The sequence below is a fragment of the Rhinatrema bivittatum genome, chromosome 2 (genome assembly GCF_901001135.1).
Source record: "Rhinatrema bivittatum chromosome 2, aRhiBiv1.1, whole genome shotgun sequence".
Taxonomy (NCBI): Eukaryota; Metazoa; Chordata; class Amphibia; order Gymnophiona; family Rhinatrematidae; genus Rhinatrema; species Rhinatrema bivittatum.
Window position 1 is genome coordinate 755,895,102 of NC_042616.1, and position 27,662 is coordinate 755,922,763.

The window sequence follows — 27,662 nt, forward strand, 5'->3', positions numbered from 1 at the left end:
CAGCTTTCGATCCTGTAGATCCTTAAGGGCCGTCGACCCTGTGACTGGAATCGTGGTCTTTTTTGTCACGGCCGAAAATGCGGCATCCACCTTGGGAACTCGGAGAATTTCCAAAGCCTCCTCAGGGAGCGGATAAAGCTTGTCCATTGTTTTTGTGACTTTCAACCCAAAATCTGGGGTGTCCCATTCCCTATACAGGAGGTCGGTAGAAGAAAAATGAAAAGGAAAGGATGTGGGCGGAACCCTCAGGCCCAACAAAACAGGGTCCATAGATCCTAAGCGAGATTCCTCCTGAGGAGCGTCAATTCCCAATTCCCCCAGAATGGAAGGAATGAGAGGACCCAGCTCCTCTTTTCTGAATAGGCGGACAAACTTTGGGTCATCTCTCTCAATGGCATGAGAACCACGCGCAGCACTCTGCTGCTGGTCTCTGTCACCCTCTACCCCCCCTCGGGGGCTGGGCAGGCAAATCCTGCACATTTGGATCTGCGGCGTCGGAAGAAGCGTCCGTGGGAGGCCATGCTGACCTTTGAGATGCAGACCTCTTCTGGACCTTGGGAGGTGAGGGCGAAGTCTCCCTCTCAGCAGCCGTGTGTCTCTTGCTGGCCTTAAATGCTTTATGCATCACTAAAACAAATTCTGAAGAAAAAGAAGATACAGACCCCCTCAGAAACTGTATCAGGGTCATCTCCCTGCCCCTTCGGGACAACCTGTGCAGGAGATCGCGGCCGCAGCCGTTGTGGAGAAAGCTTAGGTGGGAGATTCCCCTCCCCCAGCAGAAGCCTTGTCGCCGACGAAAAAGCCCCTAAGATGGCGCCGCTTCCCGCGCCCAGCAGGAAAGTGCAAGGGGAAAGACCTGGCAACTCCTCGACGGTCAGCGCTACAGATCGCCCGCGAAGCATGGACCCCCCCCCCCCCGATCCCCGCGGAGAAACCCTCACCGCCGGGGAGGCAGGCCAAGCACAAGCCGTCACGAGTCAAGCGCGGCAAGCTGTTCTGCGCGGCATCGGGAGCCAAAAATAAATGTAATTCTTTTTTTTTTTTTTTTTTTAACTAAGCACGCGGTCAAATCCAAACACATACGTCCCCCAACAGCTGGCAAAGAAATGAAGGAGAGCGCCGACTTTTTTTTTTTTTAAATTTGTATTAAACTTGCCGGTCTATCGTCTTCTCGGGTCTGTGCCACTGGGGTGAGTGATCCGGGCTCCCCGGTATCACCCCAGGACCTGCTGTACAAGAGGGCTCTCAACCCTAGTCGCAGCTGCCTCACACCAGGGAGGATAGTCCCCTCAGGACCTGCCAACCCCCTGGGAAGCTGAAGGACTCTCTCCAGCAAGCTGATCTGAAAACTTCAAATCTAACTACTACTTTTTTTTTTTTTTAAAGGAACTTTATCTGCAAAAAGAAAAAAAAATCTTATACTACCAAGTAACCTAAACCAGACTGTGAGTTTGGCACCCCTACCATCTGCTGGAGACAGAGTAATACTGACAGACTGTAGGTGGCACCCAGGTATATATGGCAGAGTCTGTCAGAACTTTCTCTGTCTCCATCTGCTGGAGGGGAGGCAAAACCCAGTAGTATGGACTGATCCGAGTATGTACAGGGAACACCCTTTCATTGAAATCTTAGTTCCTGATGTTGTTCCCAAGTCTTTGGAGCTTCATATCATGACCACTAGTTCTACAGTTACCTTTTCAATGGAAAAAGTTTGATTCTTGCTCATTATTAATACCTTTCAGGTATTTAAAAGTCTGTATTACATTCCCCCTACCCCCACAACCCATCTCTCCTCTTGGGTCCTTCAGTCTCAGTCTCATTTCATATGACTTTTGGTACAGACCCTGCACTATTTTGGTTGCCTTTCTCTGGACCACTTCTATTCTTTTTGAGATACGGCCTTCAGAACTGAACATAGTAGTCCAGGTGAGGCCTGACCAATGACCTGTGTAGGGTATTTATCACCATTTTTCTTGCTGGTTATGCCTCTTTCTTTATAGCTCAGCATCTGCAAGCTCAAAAAAACATTGCTTCGTTACTTTCAAATCATCAGACACTCACCCCAAGTCTCTCATCACTCCAGCAACTTTGGTTTTGCAAACTCCAAATATATAATTCTGCACTTCTTCACACTGAATCTTAATTGCCATGTATTTAACCACTTCTCAAGCTTTCTTAGATCAATTCTCATCCTGTCTACTCCTTCTGGGAGTCCACTCTGTTGCAAATCTTAGTGTCATCTGCAAAGGGACCCAGAACTGATCATTGAGGTACTTCACTAATCATCTTTCTCTCCTTAGAATGAGTTTCATTTACCACTGCTCACTATTATCTATCAGACAACCAATTTCTAATCCATTGCACCACCTTGAATCCCACTCCCAGACCGGTCATTTTATTCATGAGTTTTGTAGAAACATGATGGCAGAAAAAGACCGTATGTCACATCCAGTCTGCCTATCTGTCCAATTAATTTGGCAATACTTCCTTAGAGATCCTGTATTTATCCCATGCTTTCTTGTATTCAGATACTGTTTTTGTCTCCACCACATCCCACTGGGAGGCCATTTCACAAATCCACCACCTTCTCTGTTAAGAGATATTACTAAGATTTCTCCTGAATCTACCCCTTTTCACTCTCATCTCATGATCCCTCGATCTAGAGCCTCCTTAATTTTGAAAAAGGCTCACCTCCTGTGCCCACTCTTGATCTAATTTCCTAGTTGCTCAATCAAAAAAATTAATTTGATTTGTTTGACACAACTTTTCTTTGGTAAAACAATATTTGCAGATTGCAAAGAGTTCACTATTCTTTCTTTCAACAAAGTCTCCACTAATTTTCCCATCTCCAAGGTAAAGTTAACGTACCTGTAGTTTTCAACTTCCTTTCTGCTACCACTTCTGTGAAGTGGGACAACTGCCCATCTCTAATCTTTTGGTACTAGTCCTGTCTCCAAGGATCTACTGAACAGGTCCTTCAGCATACTTGTCAGCACCTCTATGAGCTCCTTTAGTATCCTGGGATGCATCTCATTTGGTCCTATGGTCTTGTACACTTTCAGCTTTGCTAGTCCAACCAAACAGACTTCTGAAAATGGGTATCATCTACCCCACACCCATCTGTGCTCTTGCCAGCCAGCAGTGGCCCCTCCTCCAAGGCCTTATTTAGTAAACACCAAACTGAAGTATTTGTTTAATATTTCTGCCTTTTCCTCATTTCTCTACACCTTTCAGTCTTGCAATTCCACCTCTGGCCTTCCTTCTTTATTTATTTCTTTATTTGTACATTTTTATATACCGAAGTTTAGCTAGAGGCTTTCACTCCGGTTTAGATTTAAAACAATGAATTACATACTTTCTCTGACATACCTGAAAAATATTTTGTCCCCTCACTTTACCTCTTTAGTAATCCTTTCTTTCTCTCAAGCTATGATTTCTTTCTTCGTCTTTCAGCTTCTTCAGATATTCCTCCCTGTGTTCATCTTTATGAGATCTTTTTTGAATGCTGCTCTTTTTGCCTTTATTTTTTTAGCTACCTCTTGGGAGAAGCAGATTGGTTTCGTAAGAACTTAAGAACCACTATGTTTCCATGAAGCCCAGTATCCTGTTACCAACAGCAGCCTTTTCCTATTGCTTTTATTTACTTTTCTTACATAAAGATTTGCTGCCTTTAGTAAAACTCTTTTTAATTTGGCCCACTGTTGTTCCACTTTGCCTATCTTCTCCCATCCTTTTCGCTCAAGGCACTTCCCCATTTTACCAAAGTCAGCACTTCTTTGAAATCCAGAACTTTGATCTTTGTGTGACTTCTCTACACCCTGGCCGTTTTATCTAACCATACCATCTGATGATCACTGATGTCTAGTTGGGTATGATTACAGTTCCTTTGAGGACAATTTTCAAAGCCATTTAGTCAGGTAAGCAGTGATTTCCCTGGGTAAACTGGCTATCTGAAAATTTCCCTAACTCAATCTGACTAAAAACATGTACAGGGTTCCAGACTGTATGGTACTTTTAGACAGACTGAATGGGGATGGATATGCTTATGTAGGTATGGAAAACAATGCGTGTAGATAGGAGTTTGCAAAGCTGTGTGTGCTGTTTTCTACCAAAAATCAACTCACTGAAAAAGCAGGTGCCAAGTCCACAGATCCTCTGTTCTCGGTGGGAAATTTTTCAAAGGAGAGTATGCAGACATTTTCTCTTTAAAAATTAGGCACAAGTACCGTGAACTCTGTACATAAGTAGAGTATTTGAGGAAGCATGCACTAGCGACTCTGCAAGCCGGCTGGGAAAAGCACACTATATCGCCCCATAAACCAATCAGATCGATGAAGGCAAATTGTTGGTATCCAGGAACTATACAGCAAGACCACAAGGACATAGATGGCAGATGCTCAGGCAACATCCTCAGTTTTAGCCTCAATAGGTTTGGTAGCTCTTTAGATTATTAGAAAGCTGAGTTGAAAGATATGAGAAGAGGGAAGGTCTGGGTGCTGGGTTAAAGATCCTAGCTTGCAATCGGGAGATAAAAAAAAAAAAAGATGTGGATATGAAATGATATCCTATACGTGATCAACATTCTCTTGGAAATATAAACCATGTCAGCAGATAATGGCTATAAAGCCCATCTAGATTCCCCATTTTCCATTCCTGTTGCAGTAACACAAACTATAGCTGTTCTCTCATTTTCCTGCAAACAAACATTCACTGTCCTTATCCCATGCTTTTTTGAATTGAGATACTGTTTTTGCCTCTGCTGCCTTTACTGGGAGGCTACCTCATGCATCTACCACCTCATCTATTATGCAATATTTCCTTAGGTTATTCCTGAATTTCAACTCATGCCATGACCCTTTGTTTTAGAACTTCCTTTTCACTACAAAATGTTTGCCTCATTTGTATTCTATACACCTTTGATTATCTGAATGCCTCTATCATGTTCCTTCCTCCTCCTCTAGTTTCTAGAAGTATTCAAACAAGCCTTTCCCCAACACCCTTGATGAATATTGAATTGTGATGGATCATGACCTGAATTTGACTATGACCTTGTTCTTATGACATTATAGTTCACTTGTTTGTTCCTATGCTTCTCTGCTCTCCTTATGGTTTTTTGTACCCCTTACCCTTCCCCTGTTACTTGTAATTTCCGTTGCTTTTGTTCCATGTAAACCGAGGTGATGTTTCGACTAACATCGGTATAGAAGACTTTTAAATAAATAAATAAATAAATAAATAAATAAGTAAGTATGTATTTACATGAGAGTCAAACTAGGCCAGGCTGGTAGAACAGGGTCAATCTTCAATGGCTACGATCAAAAGACTGATATACAAAGAAAGTGAATGAATCTTACCACATATTTTTGGGTTCCTGGAGAGGTGTAGTCTTGCTTTATTTCCAATTCTAGAACATTTCTTTTTCTGTTAAATGCAAAACTGCCATAAAATTTTACTACTCCGCTTTGGTCTCTATGATAAACTGTCAAGGATATTTATAAGACAAGAAAGAACAAGTACAATAAAAAAATTTAACTTTACGAATTTTGACTGCATATCAGTTATCACACTCATTCCCTCCTTTTTAACACAAGACCCACCAATAGATCCTAATCCACAGTTTGGAAGCCACAGGGGTAGGGGACAGGGTAGTGAATGCAAACATCAGCAATGTCTATGGAACTGGTGAACTTGACCCCAATGACAATCTGCAAGCTTGGACAAACTGCAGTACAGCCAACATTCTCGTTCATCCTTCACATAACCACATCATCCATCCATTTCAATTTTAGAAGTGAAGGCTTAGGAGTTTTTATTTTATTCCTCATAAGGAAAGACTAAAAACTCTGCAACCCCATATATATTTGAACTTTAAGTAAATACCTAAAACAAGACAATGCAAATAACTCTGAAGAGAAACAGACTGGTAATGCGTGTCTGTCTTTCATCTGACCATCATTGTTTTTAAGGTTGGGTATAATTTTGGTTTTGTAGGTCTTCCCACAAGTCCCTGAGGCATGCCAAGAGAAAGCTACTTTTCCTTTAAACTGTTAAACCAAACTGCAGATGAAAAGGATACACCCACTGCTTTATTAAAGGCTGGATGTCTTTGCCAGAAACATTGGAAATGGATTTCAAAAATCCATATGTGGAAACCAACATCTGACTCCACATGTGGGACTGGAACTTCTGCGATGATGCAGTGCTGGCCAGGCTCAACAGTTTGTTGAAAACCTAGAATGATAGACAGAAGTGCCATTTGATGCAGTCAAAAGCAAACAAGGGAACCATATGGTTTGACTTTTTTCAGTATACTAATATCATTCAGTTTAAGGCAGTGTTTCTCAACCTTCTCCTGCAGGCATACCTAACCAATCAGGATATCGGTAATGAACATGTATGCACATCTACCTCATGTGTATTCCTTGTGGCTATACTGAAAACCAGACTGGATAGATATGTCTCCAGAAGAAGATTGGGAAACATTGGTTTAAGGAATTATCTAAAACTTTAACTATATTCTGTAGCCATGGCTGCCAGGTTTAATTATTAATCCTTTATTCCAAGAAGTACGTATGAAAGAAAATAGATGAAAATTATCATCATCAATAAACTGCCATTAGTGTAAACCATGCTGTAAAAAGATATTTGAAAAAGGGGAAATTGTACAAACTAGACATAAAATAGCAGAAAATTGTACTGTATCTGTTGCTAAACATTATCTCTATTAGGGATATTAGTTCCACTCAATTATATTTCATTCCTTCATTGTGGAATAGTTTATCACCTCAGCTTAGAGGTGAAAATAATTTGTTATGTTTTAGGAAGGTTCTAAATACATGGCTAATGTCTGTACCTGGGTAAATCAGGTTTGCCCGATAAGTGTCGGATTGTTTTATTTTATAGATATATTTATGTAATATGCTGTAATTTTCTATATTTGATGTTGTTGTACATCGCTTTCAGCAATTTTTATCTGGAAAGTGACTGATAAATAACAATAAATGAGGAGAGATCACGTGACACACTGAAGGGAGCAGATGTGAACTCCCTTCTCGGGGCCTGACCGTCGCATCCAACCCCATCCCGTTCAGCCAGAACAGCAAATTGGACCGAGGTTTTTATCAGCCTACCTGAAACATCTCCCCGGTACCTCCCAGTGGCCTGATGGCGTCTAAAACAATTAAAAAAGACAAAGACAAAGACAAGGCCCGTGTGGCCGATCCGCCCATAGAGGAAGACGTAGGGCTAGCTGAGACTTCCCCAATGGCAACGTTAGCCGAAATGAAGACCACAGCGGTCAAAGCTTTGGCACCGGAGCTGAAAATGATCTCGGAGAAGCTGACAGAACTGTCGGCCGGTATGGCAAGCTTTGAAAAAAGGATTTGTGAAGCAGAATTGAGGATCTCCAATAACCAAGATGGCCTCTGCTCAGTGCAGGCCGATATATCCACCCTGAAAACCACGCTGACCAAACAGGCTGAGAGAATAGAGGATTTGGAAAACCGCTTCCGGGGGACCAACCTGAGATTCGTGGGTTTGCCAGAATCGTTGGAAGAGCGAAACTTACCCCAGTTATTAGAAACTTGGCTCCTGCAAGAATTAAATTTGTCCAGCACGCATGGTCCGCTCCGGGTGGAATGCGCCCACCAGCTGGATCCCAAAAAAATGAACGGAGACCGACCGAGAGTGGTAATTGCAAAGATATTTAATTTTGCACATAAAACAGAGATCCTCCGTGCCAATCATATGGGGAAATTGCTGATGCATGACAATAAGAAGGTACTGGTTTTTCAAGATTTCTCGGCCTCCCCGTCGGTGCAACGTCGGGCGCTAGCCCTGTACTGCACCAAAGTGTTTGATCTGGGCCTACGGGCTATCATGATTTATCCTGCCAAAATTTGGGTACAGACAGTGGATGGGACCCGTTGGTTCACTGACACCACTGAGATCCAGCAATTTCTTAATACTCAGACAACAGTGAAACCGACGGAACCTCGGCACACCGTGAACGGCGTTCCTTGATCTAGAAAGGAGGGTGCCTTAGCAGCACGATGCTTCTATAATCCTGTCATTGGCAATTTCTCCGTTCACTCACCTGAATGTTCCTTTTTGACAACATTTCCTATGCGAACATAATCCATTATGAGGAACAGATCCTCTCTACCCTAAGGTTACCATAGGGGACCGTTGGCAGCAATGTCCACAATCACTCAGTTTGACTTTAGGAAGACCTACAAAGTCTGAGCAATAGTTTCTATGGATTTTCTGACATACTATAACCTACAAAGCCTTGTCCTCATCATGTACATCATTTACATTTTGGCAAACTATGCTTCTGGAGCTCAAACTGGTTTTTCTTTTTGGACTTAGGTAGGATGACTCACTTCATAGTATGACTGGACATCACTCATATCCTTTATATACTTTTTGGATATTTTTGTTTGGGGATGAGGGTTGGATGCGAGGGAAGGACTCTGAATGTGTGGTAGTGATCTCCCATTGCTGTTGAGTAGATTAATGCGTATATGAGGGAAGGGGCAAGGGGGGGAGGGAGATTGTGAGGGGGGATGTCCTGGGCTTTTACATGGTTTATTTTTCTGTATGGGAACGCAAATACGCCTCAGTCTGGGAACTATTGTTGGGGAATGCATCACGATCATCGTGAAGGGTGGGGGTGCCTCTGCTGGAAGGGTGTCCTTACCAACATTGTTGACTTCAATGCTCCAATTTACCACTTTTAAGTTCTGGTACAGATGTCCCTAGGGACATGTGTTATATCTTGGAATGTGTGTGATGTACACTCCCCTGGTCAAGCGCACTAAGCTCCTTACCGCCCTGAGGAGAAAGTTGGCAGGTATAGCCTTTCTGCAGGAGACACATCTCACGGATCACAAGCATCAAAAGCTGTGTCAAGGCTGGGTGGGTGAGGTACACTTTGCCTCTGCCTCTACAAAATCAGCGGGAGTTGCCATCCTTATCAATAAGCGGTTACTCATTACAATTCAAAAAGAGTTAAAGGATCCACATGGGAGATACATTATATTAACAGCCGAACTGTATAAGACCCCATTGGTGCTATGTAACATATATGCCCCGAATAGCTATATGCCCATTTTTTCTGGGAGATCTACGGTCTCCTTCTGCCAAAATAGTGTGGGGGGGGGGGGACGACTTCAACGCAGTTAGAGATCCTCACTCTGATATATCTTATGCGCATAGGCCGACTCGCCAACCAAGTAAGGGCATTGCCTTTTTAGAAAACTCCCTACACTTGGTAGATGAATGGTAGACCCTTCACCCTATGGATACTGATTTCACCCATTTGTCTCAGGCCCACTCAACCCATTCGCGGCTAGACTATTCATTAGTGCTCATGCCTTCTCTAAAGTTGGTGACACTAAGATAGAGGAAATTATCTCTGACCACGCCCCCATTTGGATAGAACTCTTGTGGCCCTCCCTCCTAATTCTTCCTATATATGGCAGTTCCCTTATTTTCTAGCAGAGGATAACCACTTTCGAGACTTTCTCCGGTCCAAGTGGCAAGATTATTCAGACTTAAACCAAGAACATGTAGAGGATCCAGTCTTCTTTTGGTATACCGCCAAGGCTGTGATTCGTGGAGGTATTATTTCATACTTAGCACACCATAGGAAAATGTTGGACAAACGTCTGCTATCCTTGACTGCCCAATTTCATAGTGCCAAACGAACTTTCCTTCATTCCCATATGTGCCACAATAAGGAAAGCTATTGACAGTTTAAACCACGTTAAACTCACTGATCCATCAGAGAACGAAAAAAAGTTGATGTATTGCCAATATCGATTGTTCCAGTTTAGCAACAAGGCGGGTAAGATGATGGCCAACTTAATCTGAACGGTATGCAATCCGCATCATATTGTGGCGCTATGTAACCCAGCCGGTCACGTGGTTAATGACACTCCCTCAATTTTGAACTGTTTCCGACAGTTTTATTCTGAACTTTACTCTTCAGAAGGATGAAATATAGATGGGCGTGAACGATTTTGCTTTCGGGTGAATCTCCCTCGTTTGACCGCAGAACAGTGCGCCCGATTAAATTATCCAATCACGGAGAAAGAGGTTATCCTGGCTATTAGGCAAGCGCGCCGTCTGAAGACCCCGGCCCGTACGGCTTCACTGAGGAATTTTATAAAACTCTGTCAGACGAGCTGGGCACTCCGCTGTCCTATACGTTCAATGCCTTAATACAATCTGGGGCTTATCCTGTGTCCACCAATACTGCCCACATCACGCTGATTCCCAAGCCAGGGAGAGATCCGCTGTCACTGGCGTCCTACCACCCCATTTCTCTATTAAATTTCGACCAAAAATTGTTGGCCAAGATTTTGGCTAAGCGATTGGCTGTCATTCTGCTTGCCTTGATTAATCCTGGTCAAGTGGGCTTTGTGCGGAGATGATATGCCCTTACTAACATTCGCTTGGTGATGACTGCGATGGTGCTGTGTAAGAGAATGGAGGATCCTTACTTGGTGGTCAGTTTTGACACAGAAAAGGTGTATGATCGGGTGGAGTGGGGTTATATGTTTTATGTCCTCCAACGTCTGGGATTTGAGTAGTTTTTTTCTAAATAGTATATGATTACTATACACTGACCCAACTGCCTCAATTGTTCACAGTCCCCGATGTTTCTGGTTAATAGGGACCTTTGAGCCCTTGCTAAGGGCTATCCAAGCCACCCCAGAGATAAGAGGGATAAAACTTCAGGGACATATGTTTAAATACGTGGTCTTTGCAGACGACATTTTGGTGTTCCTGACCGCACCGAAATGGTCGCTCTCTCCATTACTACAGATATTTCACACCTTTGGGACTTTTTCTGGCCTCAAGATAAATTGGGATAAATCTGAAACCCTGAGCTACCACCCCCCCCCCCCCCCCACCCTCAAGGAGAGCTGGGAAGGGCCCTTTCCTCTGCGATGGGCGGATGACGCTATTTGATACATAGGGATACAATTATCCATGGATTTCACAATGTTATACGCACTTAATATCTCTCCGCTCCTATGATACACTCATGACAAGTTGCATGCCTGGTGGGATCTGCCGCTTTCACTAGGGGGTCGTATTAATGTTTTTAAAATGATAGTACTCCCCAAATGGCTTTATGTGCTCCAAAACTTGCCACTCCACATTAAACAGAAAGACCTTTCCGATCTGGATAAACTCCTCCGTAGTTTTTTCTGGCGAGGTAAGAAGCCACGAATTCCCCTGAAATGGTTAAGGGAGAGATGGGGCTGGGGAGGACTGTGGGTCCTGGACCTGGCCCTTTACAATCTGGCCAGCAATCTCCACATAGTGCGGGAATGGCTCCTGGGGTCCTCCAACTATATAAATATTAACGCTGACGAGGCTTTGGTGGCCCCTCTAGACTTACGATTCATACTGCAGGCACCATCAGCTAACTTGCCAGAAGTGATGAGACAACATACCTTACTGGAACTGATGAGATAAGCATGGAAACAGCTGAGCAAATCTCTGCATCTCCTGTCACTATGTGCCTTCCTGCTCCCCTTACAGGGCAATTCACAATTCACGCCAGATTCACAGACGGCTGCTTTCCATGCTAGGGCCCAGCAGGGCATTACCCAGTTGGGCCATGTCCTAGATGGAGAGGGGGCACTTCTCCCTTTCTCTCAGATACGAGACCGTTATGTTAAATCCTTGCCGCCTGATTCTAGACGACCTGCTGTGAATAAAATGTTATTGTTGGAAAAGCAACAAGTATTATCTCTGGCTGTAGCCCATAAAGCCTTAAAAAGAATTGTGTCTGTGGATACTAGTATGATTCTGGTGGAGAGATGGAACAGGGACGGTGTATTTGTCATCACACATGCCATACTCCAATACTGTTTCAAACAGATTTCAAGAATAACCTGTAACATATACTATAGGGAAATGCAATATAAGTTCCTCCGGAGAGCGTATTTGCCCCCGCACCTCCTGTTTAAAGCTAACCTATGAGACACAGATCAGTGCGAGAAATGCAAAGAGCCTATCAGTACCCTTTCCCATGTATTCTGGGCATGCCCTCCAATTTGGCGGTATTGGGCCCGTATTGCAGCTTATTTGGCAGACTTCTTAGATGTCCCTGTTCCTCTCCCTCCGAAAGTAATGTTATTTTGTTGTATTTCTTCTTCCTTGATCCAGGGGGTAGACGTTTGTGTTTGTTCAGAAGGTCTGCTATGTGGGGAAAAGACTTATTTTGTTACAATGCGGAATAATGAGGTGCCATCTTTTTGGATGTGGAGAAATGCTCTTCACCATTGATGCAGATGGAAAACTTGGCGTCTAGGACCTCCCAGTTGCACCACTGTAAATTTTTGAGGATTTGGGATGCATATACATATACATATGCATATACCGGTATGATTTGCATTTTAATGTAAGAATGTCGGTATATAAAAATTCTAAATAAATAAATAAATAAATAAATATATACAGACTTTATCACAACACTCCAGGAGCTTGATCTTAAGTGACTGACTGTGATGCATTCTCCCCTTTTGGAAGTGCTGGTTCCACAGGATGGCTTTGTGTCATACTGGACCTTTGGACTTTCCCTACCTGTACATTGACATTCTACTAGCTGAACTGGGAAGGGGGGGGGGGGTAGTTTTGGTATATGATGGGGGAGAGGGAGGGAGGAAGGAGATTACTGAACCTGTAGGGAAGGCGTTTAAAAATAAGTTTGCCTATACTGGTTGTATCTGATTTCTTCCTGGGGTGCATGTGTCCATGCAGCCCGGGAAGTGTTTTTATTCTGCACAATAAAAACCGTTGAAACTAAATAACAATAAATGAAATGAATGACTTGCAGTCACATACATCATTATTCTAGTAACATAAAAAAAACCAAAAAACCACTTATGCTGCCAAGTCCAAAATCTATTCTCCAGTATCCTGAAACAGTTTCTCATTAGGTTGTGCTGTTAGGTTTACCAGGCATTAAATAGGCCACGCGTTAACTAAAAATCCAGCGGTCTCTTTTGAACCAATGAGAGAGTGTACAGGAAACTCCCTCAAACCACCATAAGGGTCTGGCTTCGGTCACAGCTATCTAGGCTGGTCCTCCTTAAGCTTCAGCCCCACAAGGGAGTCTGGGTGAAGGGAGGCTCCCCTCACCATACTATAAGGCAGGGGTGGGCAATTCCGGTCCTCGAGGGCCGCAAACCAGTCGGGTTTTCAGGATATCCTTAATGAATATGCATGAGAGAGACCTGCATACACACTGCTTCAGTTGTATGCAAATCTATTTCATGCATATTCATTAGGGGTATCCTGAAAACCCAACTGGTTTGCAGCCCTCGAGGACCAGACTTGCCCACCCCTGCTATAAGGAGTCAGGGCCCAGAAAGGTTAGATAGGCCCTGGGGAGCAGGCAGGAAGCCAAACTATGTGAAAACTTATTATGTTTGAGGTTGGTTATTGTCAGAACTGCAAGGTAAGTAGCTTTTCTTCTGTATTGTGTTTTTCACTGTAAATAAATTTGCACTTAAGAAAACTGCCAGAGTATGCCTCCTTTTTCCCACTGGCTATTTCCTAGGCCACGACTAGCCTCGTTACTAAGTTACCTAAGCGGGAAGTACAGGCAGGAGCCCTCAGCTGCAACAGAGAGAAAAAAAAAAAACAGAATTTTTCCTGGGGCCTTCTGGTTCTACTCCCCTAGCTGAAGTTACAATAGACCAAGGGGACTAACCCTGCCTGCTCAGTCAGGGTTCAAACAGTAAGTAAGGGCTGGATAGGCTAGCAGTTTGTTTTTATTTTCTCCCCCTCTTCTTCGTCAGAGAGAGAGACAGTTTGGAGGCAGCTCGGACAGCAAAGAAGATGAAGCAAGTGATACAAGTCCTTGCTACAAAGCAGCAGCAATTGCAGAATGCCATTCAAACTCAAACTGACCAGCAGCAAGCGCTGCAAAAACAAGTTATGCACCAAAGTACACTAACCCAAGTAGCACAGGCAGTGCATACTGCCATAACCAGGCCCCAGGCCCAGGGGCAGACCCAGAAACTTTCTTAATAAACTTCGAAAGAACTGCCTGTTTCTTGGACTACTTTATTTGGGGAACCTGTTGACAGGCAGCAGTCAGGTTGCCTTTCAGGCAGCAAATCCACGATGGAATGGTTAGCTATGCAGATGTGAAAGCCGCCATTCTGGAGCGAGCAGGCTGTACCCCAGAGGCGTATCAGCTATGGTTCTGGAGAGAGACCCTCCACCCTGGGGAAAGTCCCTGAAACCTTTTGCAATGGCTCAAGGACGCTGAACTGAAATGGCTACAGACTGATGGGAAATTGGGCCTCAAAGTAGCCAATATCTTCCTCCTCAAGCAATTTGTAGAAGGCCTATACCCAGTTATGTGGCACTGGAAACGTCAACATTCTGGTTAACTTGGAGTCCGCTGTGGAGATGTCTGATGCCTTTTACCAAGAACAGATCACAGCAGAGCATGCTGTTATGCAAGAAAAATGACTGGTGTTAGATTCAAAAAGCCATGCAGGGGAAGCTAAGTGTCCAGATAATGGATGAGCATCAGGTCTGTTTCAATGTGAACAATTAGGTCACATCGCCAAGGACTGCTTTTTCAAAGACCGTATATCATAGGACGCCAACCTAGTGGCTTGACCCATGCAGGTGGCTTGAGTTCACAAGAACAAAGTAACCTGTCTGAACAAGGCCTGGCTCCAAAGTTAAATACACAGGAGTACTCACACTGTTGGGGAGAAAGTGCACACAGTCCAAGACGCTCCCTAGTGGGAAGACGAGGAGGGGAATATAGAGTAACAGACTCCCAGTTTTAACCTGGTGGAAGGCTCACAATCTAGATTGAGCGAGTTTGTGGTCCCAGGGGAAGTGGAAGCCCTGCTGGACTCAGGAAGTCTAAGGGCTCTGCTCCAGAGAGATCTAGATGAAAATGTCAATCAAGTATATGGAAATAGTAACCCTCGCCTGTGTACATGGCAACCAGAAATGATACTGGACAGGCTACATTGTATTGACAACCCTAGTGTGTCAGGCCAGCCTTGAGGTCAGAATACTGCCTCACCTCCCATACCCTGTGGGACTTGGACAGGACTACCCACAGTTTAAGACCACCTCATGCTAGTGTAAACCCTCCATACCCTAATGAACTGTCTCATTATCATATCTCTCCTCGGAAAGAAGCAAGTCCATACCACAAACAGCGTAGGAGCACGAAGCCCCACAGGAAGCTGCAAGGAAAATACCTCAAGCTGCAAGCATTAGGGTCTGCGGGACACAAGACAATATTAAAAGGAGACAAAGAGAGAACTTACAGGGATGACATAGGCAACAAGTCAGCCTTTTCGCTGTTCAAGGAGACGGAAATGGGACACCAGACTAGCGTGGTAGCCCAGATTCAGGCAGCTGCTCACTTTAGTAATGGTGAGCTGAGGGGAAGGGTATATGAGGGAGTGTACGGGAAACTCTCTCAAACCACATTAAGGGACTGGCCATGGCCACAGCTATCTACCCTTTCCTCGTCAAGATTCAGCACTGCAAGCGATTCTGGGTGAAGAAATGCTTCTATCACCATTTTATAAGGAGTCAGGGCCCAGAAGGGTTAGACGGGCTCCAGGGAGCAGGAAGGAAGTCAGAATATGCGAAGATCTGCATATTTGAGGTTAGTTATTGTCAGAACTGCAAATGAGCAGCTTTTCTTCTGTTTTGTGTTTTTCACTGCACTTAAGGAAACAGCCAGAGTTTGCTTCCTTTATCCCACTGGCTGTTTCCTAAGCCATGACTAGCCACATTACCACAAACCTAAACCCTCTCATTGTGGATTCTTCCCAAAGAAAAAGAAAGCGCAGTAAGGCAACACTCTAAAGAAAATCAAAGAGTATTTGTAGAAGATGATGATGATGCTCGTATTAGGCTACAAAATTTATAGGAAAGATCAGTGAAAGAGATCAAATTAGACCTTTGTTTTTAAATGCCATGACATCTTATTTTTATGTAATACAGAAATTGAAAGGTCAGCTTGCCTCTGTTCAACAGCTTCGCTATGCACCTTCCCACTGACAAATTCATCATGAGAAAATCCTGTTGGTAAAGTCCTCAAAAATCAACATTTTTTTCAATCCTTAATCCTTATTAACCAATTTCTATTAATATAAAGCCTTCTGGCCTATTCTTTCCTCACATCTATTTATTATTATTATTATATCATTTTTATATGGTGCCCAATCCAGGAACACATCACAATAGAAATACAATAGAAATTTAACAATAAGTACATGAAAAATGGAAACAGGAACAATCACAAATTCAGTATAAATCTAGAAACAAATAAGGAAGTAAGAACCATACCTGGTACTAAGAAAGGGTCAGGGAGAACGAAGGATGGATGATGGAGTGGCATAAAAAAAACAAACAAACGCTAAACTTTTTTTTTCCGTGCTTGCAGAAAAACATAAAATCAGGACTGTTACATTGTAAACAGACAGAATCTCGTCATTCTATGATTTATTATACATTTTTCTCTAATTCCATATTCTTAATAAAGTAGCATATAATAAATCACCCTCAATACTCTGAAATGGATTATTTTATGTACGTATTTCAGTTGGTAAATGGTCTGATTTTTCATAGATGAGCTTTTCTGACACTTTTTACTGCAGTTTACTACTTTAGGACCTTATTTACTAAGCGCTTTTCCCACAGACACAGGTTGGGAGAAAAGCCTTAGTAAATTAGGCACTTAATCCGTTAAAAAAAAAACCCAAAAGAAACATCTGAGCTCCCACTCTCTCTATATTTTAACACTTCTATGGAAACCCAGGAGCTTTTATTATAAAGCAAGCAAACTGTTGGTTATCTTTGTCCAGACAGAATAAAAAGGTCAACAAGCACGTTATATCATTTACAATGTTTTGTTGACCTTTATTCCTATATATATTCCATTATAAAGCAATACAACTGTTGCTCCTACAAGTACCATTAGTGAAAGTGCACTCTGTCTTACTCGTAGCTTCGATGAATTGACCTTGGGCAACTCGCTTTACTAGTCTACCCAACGGTATTCAAATAACTTGAGAACTTTTCTGATTTAGGCTTGCAGACATTGAATTTATAGGAAAATGTGTAGTCACCAAAGTAAATTTGTTCATTGAAGTGTTATAAAAATATATTCAAAGCAGAAAATTAAAAAAAAAAACAAACTTTTAATTTAGAATTTGCATTCCCTTCCCAAAGATCTATTGTGTTCTATTTTAATTGTACGAAAAAAAGAGCCAAGAATTCCCACAAGAATTCCCTTTTCCATTTTAATTGTATACATCTGTGGAGTGCATTTCAACTTGACTGGCTTTTGAAATAAAAATGCTGCTTGAAGTGTTTTATGTTGTGAAGTGCATTATAAAAATAGAAATGATCAGAGTAAAATTTCAGAAATAAAACTAAAACAATGTTTTATGTAGATAACAGGATGAATTAGCCCTTTCATGTGGGCTGATGTCATCCAGTAGCACTGAATGAGCTCTCCAAGCTAATAGAGCTTTGAGCTGTGAGCATGTGCGGGAGTTCTTGCATGGGTGTTGCCTTGTGAGTCTCCTCAGTCCATACCAGAGCTAATCTAGCTTTGTAGTCTACTCTCCAGGAAGGCAGATGGGTATTCCATGGCCAATTCATTTAGTTATCTACAGAAAACACCATTTATGGTAAGCAATCTTGTTTTTTTCATTGATAAGCAGGCTGATTTAGCCATTACATGAGCGGAGTCCCAAGCTGAAGGTTGCAGCAGAGCATTTACTAACAGCCCGATCCAGTAAAGTCCGTGGGAGAGCGGACTAACGCCCGCTCTCCCGGCGCGCGCACCGGCCCCTCGCCGGTGCGCGCGATCCAGTATTTAAATTAGGCGACGCGGTGCAAACGAGGAAAAGGAGGCGCTAGGGACACTAGCGCGTCCCTAGCGCCTCCTTTTGGCCTGGAGCGGCGGCTGTCAGCGGGTTTGACAGCCGACGCTCAATTTTGCCAGCGTCGGTTCTCGAGCCCGCTGACAGCCACGGGCTCGGAAACCGGACGCCGGCAAAATTGAGCGTCCGGTTTTCGGCCCGACAGCCGCGGGCCGAATTCAAAATTTTTTATTTTTTTTTTACTTTTTTTTACTTTTGGGGACCTCCGACTTAATATCGCTATGATATTAAGTCGGAGGGTGCACAGAAAAGCAGTTTTTACTGCTTTTCTGTGCACTTCCCTGGCGCCGGAAGAAATTAGCGCCGACCTTTGGGCGGCGCTAATTTCTTAGAGTAAAATGTGCGGCTTGGCTGCACATTTTACTTACTGGATCGCTCGGGAATACCTAATAGGGCCATCAACATGCATTTGCATGTTGAGGGCGCTATTAGGTGCCGCGGGTGGGCCGCGTGTTTTCCTCCCCTTACTGAATAAGGGGTAAGGGAAAACACGCGTCCAGAGCAGGGTGACAGTGCGCTCCGACGGAGCACACTTTACTGGATCGACCTGTAAGTAAGCAACTCAGTCCTCACTATGGAGAGTGGTCTGCTATGAGACCAGAATTTGTAAAACTGCTTATCCAAATTTACTGTCAATCTTTGAGATGTTATCGAGACAGTAGTGTGTCATAAGGGCAAGTTGCAGTTTTGCAGATATCTTCAATAGGAACTTCTCAAAGTTGAGCAATAGAAGCAGCCATGGCTTTCACTTGATGAGCCTTCACAAAGCTTGTGGTTTGCATTCCTGCTAAGATGTAGCAGTAATGAATGCACTCAGCCAGCCAGTTAGACGAAGTACGCTTGGCAATTGCAATTCCTAGTCAGTTGAAATCATATGAGACGAGCAGCTGGGAAGTTTTCTAATTCAGCTGAGCTCCTTTCCTGTAATATGCTAAGACCCTTTTGCAGTCCAAAACATGCAAGACTTTTTCGCCCTAATGTGTATGGGGCCTAAGAAAGAATGTAAGTAATATGATGGATTGATTGATATGAAAAGCTGAGACATCCTTTGAGAGAAATTTCGGGTTAGTATTGAGAACTACCCTATTGTGGAAGAACTGTACGGAGGATAGTGGACAAGAGCTTGGATTTTGCTGACTCTTCTAGCTGAAGTCACTGCAATGAGGAACACTACCTTCCATGTTAAGTGTTTTAGAGAAGCTGATTCCAATGGTTCAAAAGGACGCTTCATTCGTTGAGAAAGGACTACAATCAGGACCCAGCATAACAAGTGGCATTTGAACTGGAAGTCTGAAATGCCATGGACCTTTCATGAAGCAAGATATCAACAGATGAGTATAGGTTGGTTTGCTGAGTACGGGAAGCTGCCATAATGCTGAGGTGCTGTGTAATGGAAGTGGCAAGGTCTTAATCAGAAAGGTGGAGCAAATATTTCAGGAGATACAGTACTTAAGCTCGTAGGAAAATGGGTCCAAAGCATTTTGTTGACACCATTTGGAATACCTGTGTCGTTTGAAGGCATAATTCCTTCTACTGGAAGGCTTCTTAGAGGAGACAAGTATATCCACAATTTCTGTAGGTAAGTGAAAATTCTCAATCACTGAGCATTCAATATCCAAGCTGTGAGGTTGAGACCTGAAAAGTTGAGATGATACAATGTTCCATCTTCCTACATCAACAGCGCAGGGTTTGTTCTCAGACATACAGGACATTTATTGGAAAGTTGTATAAGATATGCATATCAGATCTGCCTGGGCAACGAGAATTAGACAAGCATAGTCCTGAAGAACTTTCTGCACTGTTCTGGTGATAAGCAGTAATAGTGGAAAAGTATACATGAGGCTTTGTCCCTAGTCAAGGAGGAAAGCGTTTTGAGTCAACCTGTGATCGCCTGGTAGTACTGAGCAAAATTGATTTAGCTTTGTATTCTGCTGTGAGGAGAACAGGTACATCAATAGTAGATCCCATAAGCTGAAGACTTCATCGGCTACTGACTGCCATAGAGACCACTTGTGTGGCTGAAACACTCTGCTGAGTTGATCCTCCAGCGTGCTGGAGATGCCTGGCAGATAAGTGGCCTGAGGAGTAGTTAGATTTATCTCTGCCCAATGCCAGATTTTTAGGGCTTCTTGTCAGAGGTCATTATCCCACTCTTCCTTGCTTGTTGACATAAAACATAGTGTCCTGATTGTCTATTTGAATCAGAATGCTCTTTCCTTGAAGAACATGTACAAAGATTGATACAGCATATCTGACTGCTCTCAACTCTAGAAAGTTGATCTGATTGTGGCTCTCTTGAAGGGTCCAGAAGCCTTGTGTTTGAAGAGTTCCGCATGTGCTCCCCACCCTTTGATGGAGGCATCTGTCGCAAGAACTACTTCATAGGGGAGCGATTGAAGAGGGGTTCCTTCTTTGAGAACTCATGGGTGTTACACCACGGCAACTCTCGTTTCATAGTCATTGGGATCTGAACTGGACATGACAGAGGTTAAGTTAGTTGATCCCATTGGGAACGCAAACCCAACTGGAGATATCATACGTGATGCTGGATCAGCAGAACCACATAGATGGCCAGTGCCATATGTCCAAGAACCACTAGGAGTCATCTTGCAGATGAGTCAGAAAAGAGCAGATTGTGGATGAGTGATATAATGGTATTCACTTGATCAGGAGGCAGGTATGCTTTTTCCTGTATAATGTTTATGCAAGCCCAGTGAATTTGAGACTCTAAGTGGGCTCCATGGTTGATTTCTCAAAGCTGATCAGAAAACTTAAGTGTTGAAGCAGAGCTATGGTTGAGCTCAGAGAATGTAGTACTTTATCCCGTTAGTGTTGTGGACCCAGCTTGGCTGGAGAACCCCCCATGGAACAGTCCACGATTCCAGGGACAGGCTAGACTAGGGGATCTTCTGCTTATACCAGCCACCTTCCCCGCAGATTGAGCCCTTGAGTTCTGGTGACCGGCAGGACATGAACAAGAAAGAGACCTAATGCTAAAGCTGGACTGTAATCTGGAGTGGAGGCAGAAGTCAGATAGGAACGAAGAGGCAGGCTGCAGGGCTGAAGGCTGATGTCAGACAGGACTGAAGAAAGGAGCCAGAGGAGACTTAGGATGCAGGTTGCACGGCTGGAGGATGATGTCTGGTGAGTCTGAACTCAGACAGGAACCAAGGTCTGGGATGGAACACTGGAACAAGACAGGAGTTAATGATACTGGCAAGCTTGAGACAGGTGGCTTAGAGAAGCCAGGGAGCAAGGCTTGAGACAGGCGGCTTAGGGAAGCCACAAGGCAGAAGGCTGCAGAGAGCCACAAGGAATACAAGGCGAGAAGGCTATAGGAAGCCACAAGGCATGAGGGGCCAAGCTCGGAGCCGGACAGACTCAGACTCAATGACAAGGCACTGAGTGTAGACTGAGGCAGGGCTAAATAGGCAGAGATCTGCTGAGTCATGAGGTCACCAAGACTACAGCTGGAAAAGAGGGTAGAGAGACAGCTCCCAGAGGACTTCTGTAGTTGGGAGGCTGCATGACAAGCAGAATCGCAACATTCCTTTTGTTGTGATGAGCTAATTGTCCAGGTACAGGATGACTTGTTTTCCCTTATAACAGAGATGAGCTGCCACTACCATGAAGCATTTTGTGAAGACCCTCAAGGCTAACAGGCCAAAACGGGAGTACGTTGTACTGGTAGTGGGAAGAATCCACCTAGAAGGAGAGGTAGAGCCAATGCGAAGGGTGGATTGGTATGCCAGCATATGCATCCTTCAGATCCAAAGTACGCATCCATTCTCCCTTCTATATATAAGGGAGTTCATTTTGAATTTCTCTCAGACTATTTGTTTTTTAAGGCGCCTCAAGTCGAGAAATGGCCGCAGACGTCGCCCCCCCCCCACACCCGTTTTCTTGGGGATAAGAAAGTATTAGGAATAGAACTCCAGGGCATGCTGAGATGGTGGAACTGGTTCTATCGCTCATTGTTGTTGAAATAATGGAATTCCAGTCGAAGCTGTGGAAAATGAGATGGATCCAAATGGAGCACTGAACAATGTGGAAGGGATGGAGGCCAGGAGAAACGCAAATGGTACCCAGACTGCACAATTTGAAGGACCCAGGGTTCTTGGTGATATGATGCCACTCCTCCTCAAAATACTAGATTCTTCCCCCTACTGGGAATGTTGGAAACGGATTGTTAGGAGGGATCAAAAGGTAGGCCCTGATTTGGACTGGGCCTGTTGCATAAGTTTCTGTTGCTGGTGTTCTCTTTCATAAGACATAGCTGAAAGTGGTGGTAGACAATATTGTTGAAGAGCCCAGTAAGACCTCCTGTGGAAGTATGATCTCTTGAATGGATAGAAGCGACGTCATACTGTCGACGGCTTTTCAGGAGCTAGTGAGAGCAAATGCAATACTCATTTAGGTCCTTAATCTGGGCTACCATCTCAGGGAGCTTTTCACTGAAAACACTGTTGCCTAAGCAGGGGAGGTCCACTAGTTTTTCATGGATGTCCTAATGGATGCTACTGACTCAGATGGGGTAGATATTAAAAGTTTAGCCAGATTATAGCTTATCCAGCTAAGTTACAAGGATATTCAGTGGCACAGCTATACTTCTGAATATACACATACAAAGAGGGTATTTGGTTAAGTCTAGACCTGCTATTGAGCATGTCTAGCTTAGCTGGTTAACTTATCTGGCTAAGTCTCAATATCACTACTTAGCCAGATAAGTTGTTCGGCTAACTAGCGCTACCCCGATCCACCCAGTGCCCACCCACAAGCTAGCCGTAATGCCAGATAAGCGACTTATTCAGCTATCTAGCAGCTGCAGAATGTAACTGGATATTCAGCAGCAGCTAGATAGCCAGGTAAGACCTACTTAGCAAGCTACCTGGCATTTGAATATCGGACTCCATATGTCTAGCCCCAGAGGAGGTAGATGAACTACATGAAATGGAATGAAAGGGTTCACATACTATTCACAGAAGATGTCTAGGAAAGATTGTGGATAATAATTGCCTTGCTCCATCGCAGGTAAGAAAGGATTCAACTTTTGAATGTAGTCCTTTATGTACTGAACCATATAGAATTGATGAATGTTACTGCAAGCAAAGAGCATTGCATTTTGAAAATTGTTCATGCCAAAGTTATATACAAGTTTGTGGTCTTTTCTTCACTTTCTTTATAGCAGATTCAACCACTATGGACTGGTGAAGCATTCAGACAACAAACCCAGGTGATTATTGAACTTTAAATTTGAGGACTAGTGGTTGAGAATGACTGAAATGGGAGTTTCCCCACAATCTAATTTGTAGAGTATTGAGAATGTTGTGAACTGGAAGGGCGCTGGTTCAGTTGGAGTGTCCAATATTTGAAGAAGCCCCAGGAGCTCTGATTGGAGGTCTTTATTTTTTCAGACACAGATCCGTCTTTTCCACAAACTTAGAATAGGTCAGAACCTCCAGTGGTGAGATTTGATCCTGAGGATATGGAAGAGCAATGGAGGGTGTATGCCGGTAAAATGTTCATCCGAGCCTAAAGGTATAGAGCCACTTACCCAGGACTCCAATGATGAAGACGGCAAACCAAGAGGGGGCTTCCGGTTGACTCTGAGAAGCCGCCTGGTCTAATACCTACCACCTACTCAAATCCTTTGCATTAGATGATGAAGATCCCCTGAGCAAGGCTCCCGATACTGAATGCATCCTTATAGGTGATATCGGGATTCTGGTCTTTGCTAGCGCTGTAGTGAGAATGGAAAGGAGAAGTTGGAACAGTCCTTCTGTCTCCTTGGTCAGAAAAGTAAAGAAACTGCACCAAATCTGTGATTTCGTCGAGTGACTGTGACCTCTGGCCTGATGTAGGTGGCAAAACAACCTCTTACGAAACCAGGATAGAAGCTGCACGAGGGCAGGCAGCCTCTTAAAAGTGAGTGGTACTATAGAAGTCATTAGTTCTGCAGTCTTCAGGTAAAGTCCATCTCCCACTAGTCTAGGCAGGGTAAGTGCCCTGGTTACTGGTGGCAACAGGGCAACCTGACCCTTCCCCCACAGATCTAGGATGAGCTGTATAGAGCCGTATTGGGAAAATAGTTTGATAAATCGAAATCTGTGGTGGATGCATCGGGGGCTTCAATGGGTTAGAATGTTTAGATGCCCTGGTATGCTTTGATGGGTCTTTGGAGAATTGTGCCACGGAGTCTAGTGCAGGCTGATGATATTGTGTTGCTGCACTGGCGCTGCACCGTGGGTTCTTGTATGAAGGCTACAGGCTTATATGGCATTGGAACCTTAAGTGTTGAGTGCAGAGGTGCATGCACCATGGTTTGGTGCATCATGCATCGAACTTATCAGTGCACCTTGCATTGATTGTGCCATTGCATCGGTGCATTGTGGGTATTAGAGTTTTGTGAGTCAAGCACTCTTTTTGTGTCCTGTGTCAAGTGATTCGATGTGCTCTGCTGGCATCTGTGTAAGTTCTATCGTGTGAGTCAATGCACTGTGCGCTATCAATGCTGTTGGCATTGATGGTGCTAAAGATGGCCACGCCAATGGCACCGGTGCCAATGCACAATACTTAGAATGCTTATACTTCCTCAACATAGGCTGCAATGGCTCCAGTGTCTGATGTCACTTTGCCTTTGATGCAGGGCATCTGATGGAACTCGACCCCATGACTTTGGCTTGAGTGGATGGTGGAGATTTGATGAGCTCCCATTCAACAACTTTCCCAGCGTTTCAAATAAGGCTGAACTGCAGGATGAGGCCCTACTGAGACTCCATAGAGATTTATGCAGTTTCTTAATTCAAAGAGCTCTGGACCTTGGCGAGCACGGGGACACACATCCGCAGGCAAAACGATTCTGGCCATGATCCAGCCCAAATTATCAATAACACAATTTGTGGCTGTTGGTGAGGGCCATATTCTTCTCAAAGATCCAACTCTTAAAACTGCTCATTGTTGTTGATGTCCTCTTCTGCCAAGACATGGTAGAAGATAAGGCCACACTTTGTCAAGTTGCTGCGGCAGTCAAAAAGGATAACAGAATTTTAGGAATTAATAGGAAGGGAATGGTGAAAAAAATGGAAAATTTAATAATGCCTCTGTATGGCTCCATGGTGAAACCACACTTGAGTACTGTGTACAATTCTGGTCGCTGCTTCTCAAAAAAAATATAGTTGCAATGGAGAAGGTACAGAGAAGGATGACCAAAATGATAAAGGGGATGGAACAGTTCCCCTATGAGGAAAAGCTAAAGAGGTTTGGGCTGTTCAGCTTGGAGAAGAGACGTCTGAGGGGGGATATGATAGAGGTCTTTCAAATTATGAGAAGTCTAGAATTAGTTATTTACTCTTTCGGATAATAGAAGGACTAGGGGGCACTCCATAAAGTTAGCAAGTAGCACATTTAAAAGTAATTGGAGAAAAATTCGTATTCATTCAATGCACAATTAAGCTTTAGAATTTGTTGCCAGAGGATGTGGTTAGTGCAGCTGTGTTTAAAAAAGGTTTGGATAAGTTCTTGGAGGAGAAGTCCATTAACTGCTATTAATCAAGTTGACTTAGAGAACAGCCACTGCTATTACTGGCATCAGTAGCATGGGATCTTACTTAGTGTTTGGGTACTTGCCAGGTACTTGAGGTACTTGTAAGCCTGGATTGGCCACTGTTGGAAACAGGATGCTAGGCTTGATAAACCCTTGGTCTGACCCAGTATGGCAATTTCTTATGTTCTTAAGTATTTTTTGTTTTCAGTAGCACTGAAAAGTACTGTTGTGGGGCTGTAGAGGCAGCAAGGCAACTTAAGAATAAAACAATATTGAATAACGTAGGTTTTAGGATTTTTAAAGAAAAAATGTAGGAGAGACAGAGATCACATGTAGGGCAAAAAATGACTGCGGATACTCACAAGGCAACTCCTGCTCATGCTCCCTGGAGCTCATAGCTTTACTAGCTTGGAGAGATGAGTCAATTTCATGCCACCAGATAACGTCACACCACACATAATGGCTAATTCAGCCTGTTTTTTGATGGAAAAAAGGCTTTTCCCAGAGGCAGAATGTGTTTCAAGTTCTTATCATAGCACTTACTTGTAACATGAACTCCATACTGATCCGGTTTTCAATCAATCGCATGACAAGGTGGGCTTTGCACTGGAACATGTTGTAATATTCCCAAGACAAGGTATGAGGATGTTTTATGGAAAAGTGAAGATGTGATGCAGTGCTAAGAAAAGATATAATAAACTTATTGTATTAACCATGTATGCCTGGCATTTAATAGCATAAGGAAACATTTTGGCAGTTTTGTAAATAAAACCTGTTATTTATTTATGCAACACAAATGGCACACTAATGTTCTGAGAACTTGAAAGCTCAGTACACCTCCAGAGAACGTTTTAGAGTGTACATTATTTAAAAAATAATGAGCATCCCTGCTGGTCTCAGATCCTGGGAGGTGAAAATAAGTTGGAACTGAAACTAGAACTTATTCTGAAGATAGGAGCCGCATCAACATGCCAAAAGGAAAGGTCTTTTCCAGTCATGCAGCACAATCTATCTCCCATTTTTTTCTTTTAACCACTGTAAGGAGTCAATTATTTATTCCTCCCTCTGCAAATGCTCAGCCACCAAGAATACAAATATAGACAATGTCAACACATCTACCCACTCAATTTGGTTCTTTCAAAAAAATATTATACACAAGAAATCATTATGGGAGTCAAATCTTTAGATGAGTGCCTCAATGACAAAAACATGTACCCAGCAAGATCTAAAAGAAAGACATACTACTACTAATCATTTCTATAGAATTACTAGATTTAACAGGCAGCAGGCTGTACAGATTAAACAGTGAATGATGCTCTCCTGGATAATCAGTGAAATTATCATCGTTTACCACCAAATCTTACAAACATTGCAAAGAAATATTTTATATCTAAAAGACGTGCCACAGTTTATAGCATGAGATTTCTATTCACAACTGTAGAATATTTAATAAAACCTACATTTGAGATTCAGAATAATGTAAGATCATGTCTTTCACTACTTAGATGCGAGACATTTGCCTAGTTCTGGAGATTGCTTCAGCTGAAAGGCTCAGAACCAATCTTCAAGGACCCGGGTAGTCCCTCCTCTCTCCAGCCTTGTCATCAGCCAGGGCCCACAGGGCTGTTTAAAATGACTGGCCGCCAGCAAAGAGCCATGGTAAAGGACCCGGGCTCTTTGCTTGTAGTTTGGATTGTCTGCTTTTGTTTTTTTTTTATTGGGAATGCAAGTTGCTTCAATTCCTATGCTTACTGGAAGGGGCAAAAATAGTGGATCATTCTTTATTGATGCTCAGTCTGCTAATATGAGAGGATGTCTTATCTGCTTTCCTTGCATCCCCGCTTCAGTTTTCAGAAAAGCTTGGTTTTCAATCTATCAGCTTTTCCATGGCCTATATAAACATGTCTTCCTTGCAGAAGAAATTTGATATTGTTTCCAAATATCTTTCAGATGGGTCTTTATATTTTTTTGTTTTTGACTGAAATTTGGCTTAATGAAACAGATACTATTTTGATAAATTCAGATTGCCCAGATGGATAGTCTTATTTTCACTAAGCAAGGAATATGAAGAAGGGTGGGTTTGTTTGTTTTTTAAAGTTTTATAAACTTACTTTGAATTTGAAACCTCTCCCTATTTCCATTCACCATGG

At 43.2% G+C, this 27,662-nt stretch overlaps 1 protein-coding gene across 2 annotated transcripts in view; it reads right to left on the bottom strand.

The window, feature by feature from the left end:
- TAF2 (TATA-box binding protein associated factor 2) overlaps window positions 1–27,662 on the bottom strand; it is a 316,921-nt gene that overhangs the window by 142,651 nt on the left and 146,608 nt on the right. For both annotated transcript variants that reach the window (XM_029591949.1, XM_029591950.1), the window contains 3 exons: window positions 26,056–26,191; window positions 6,077–6,231; window positions 5,355–5,469 (listed from right to left, as the gene is read on the bottom strand). In XM_029591949.1, coding sequence (XP_029447809.1) covers window positions 5,355–5,469; window positions 6,077–6,231; window positions 26,056–26,191 — 406 coding nt within the window. The remainder of the gene's footprint in view (window positions 1–5,354; window positions 5,470–6,076; window positions 6,232–26,055; window positions 26,192–27,662) is intronic.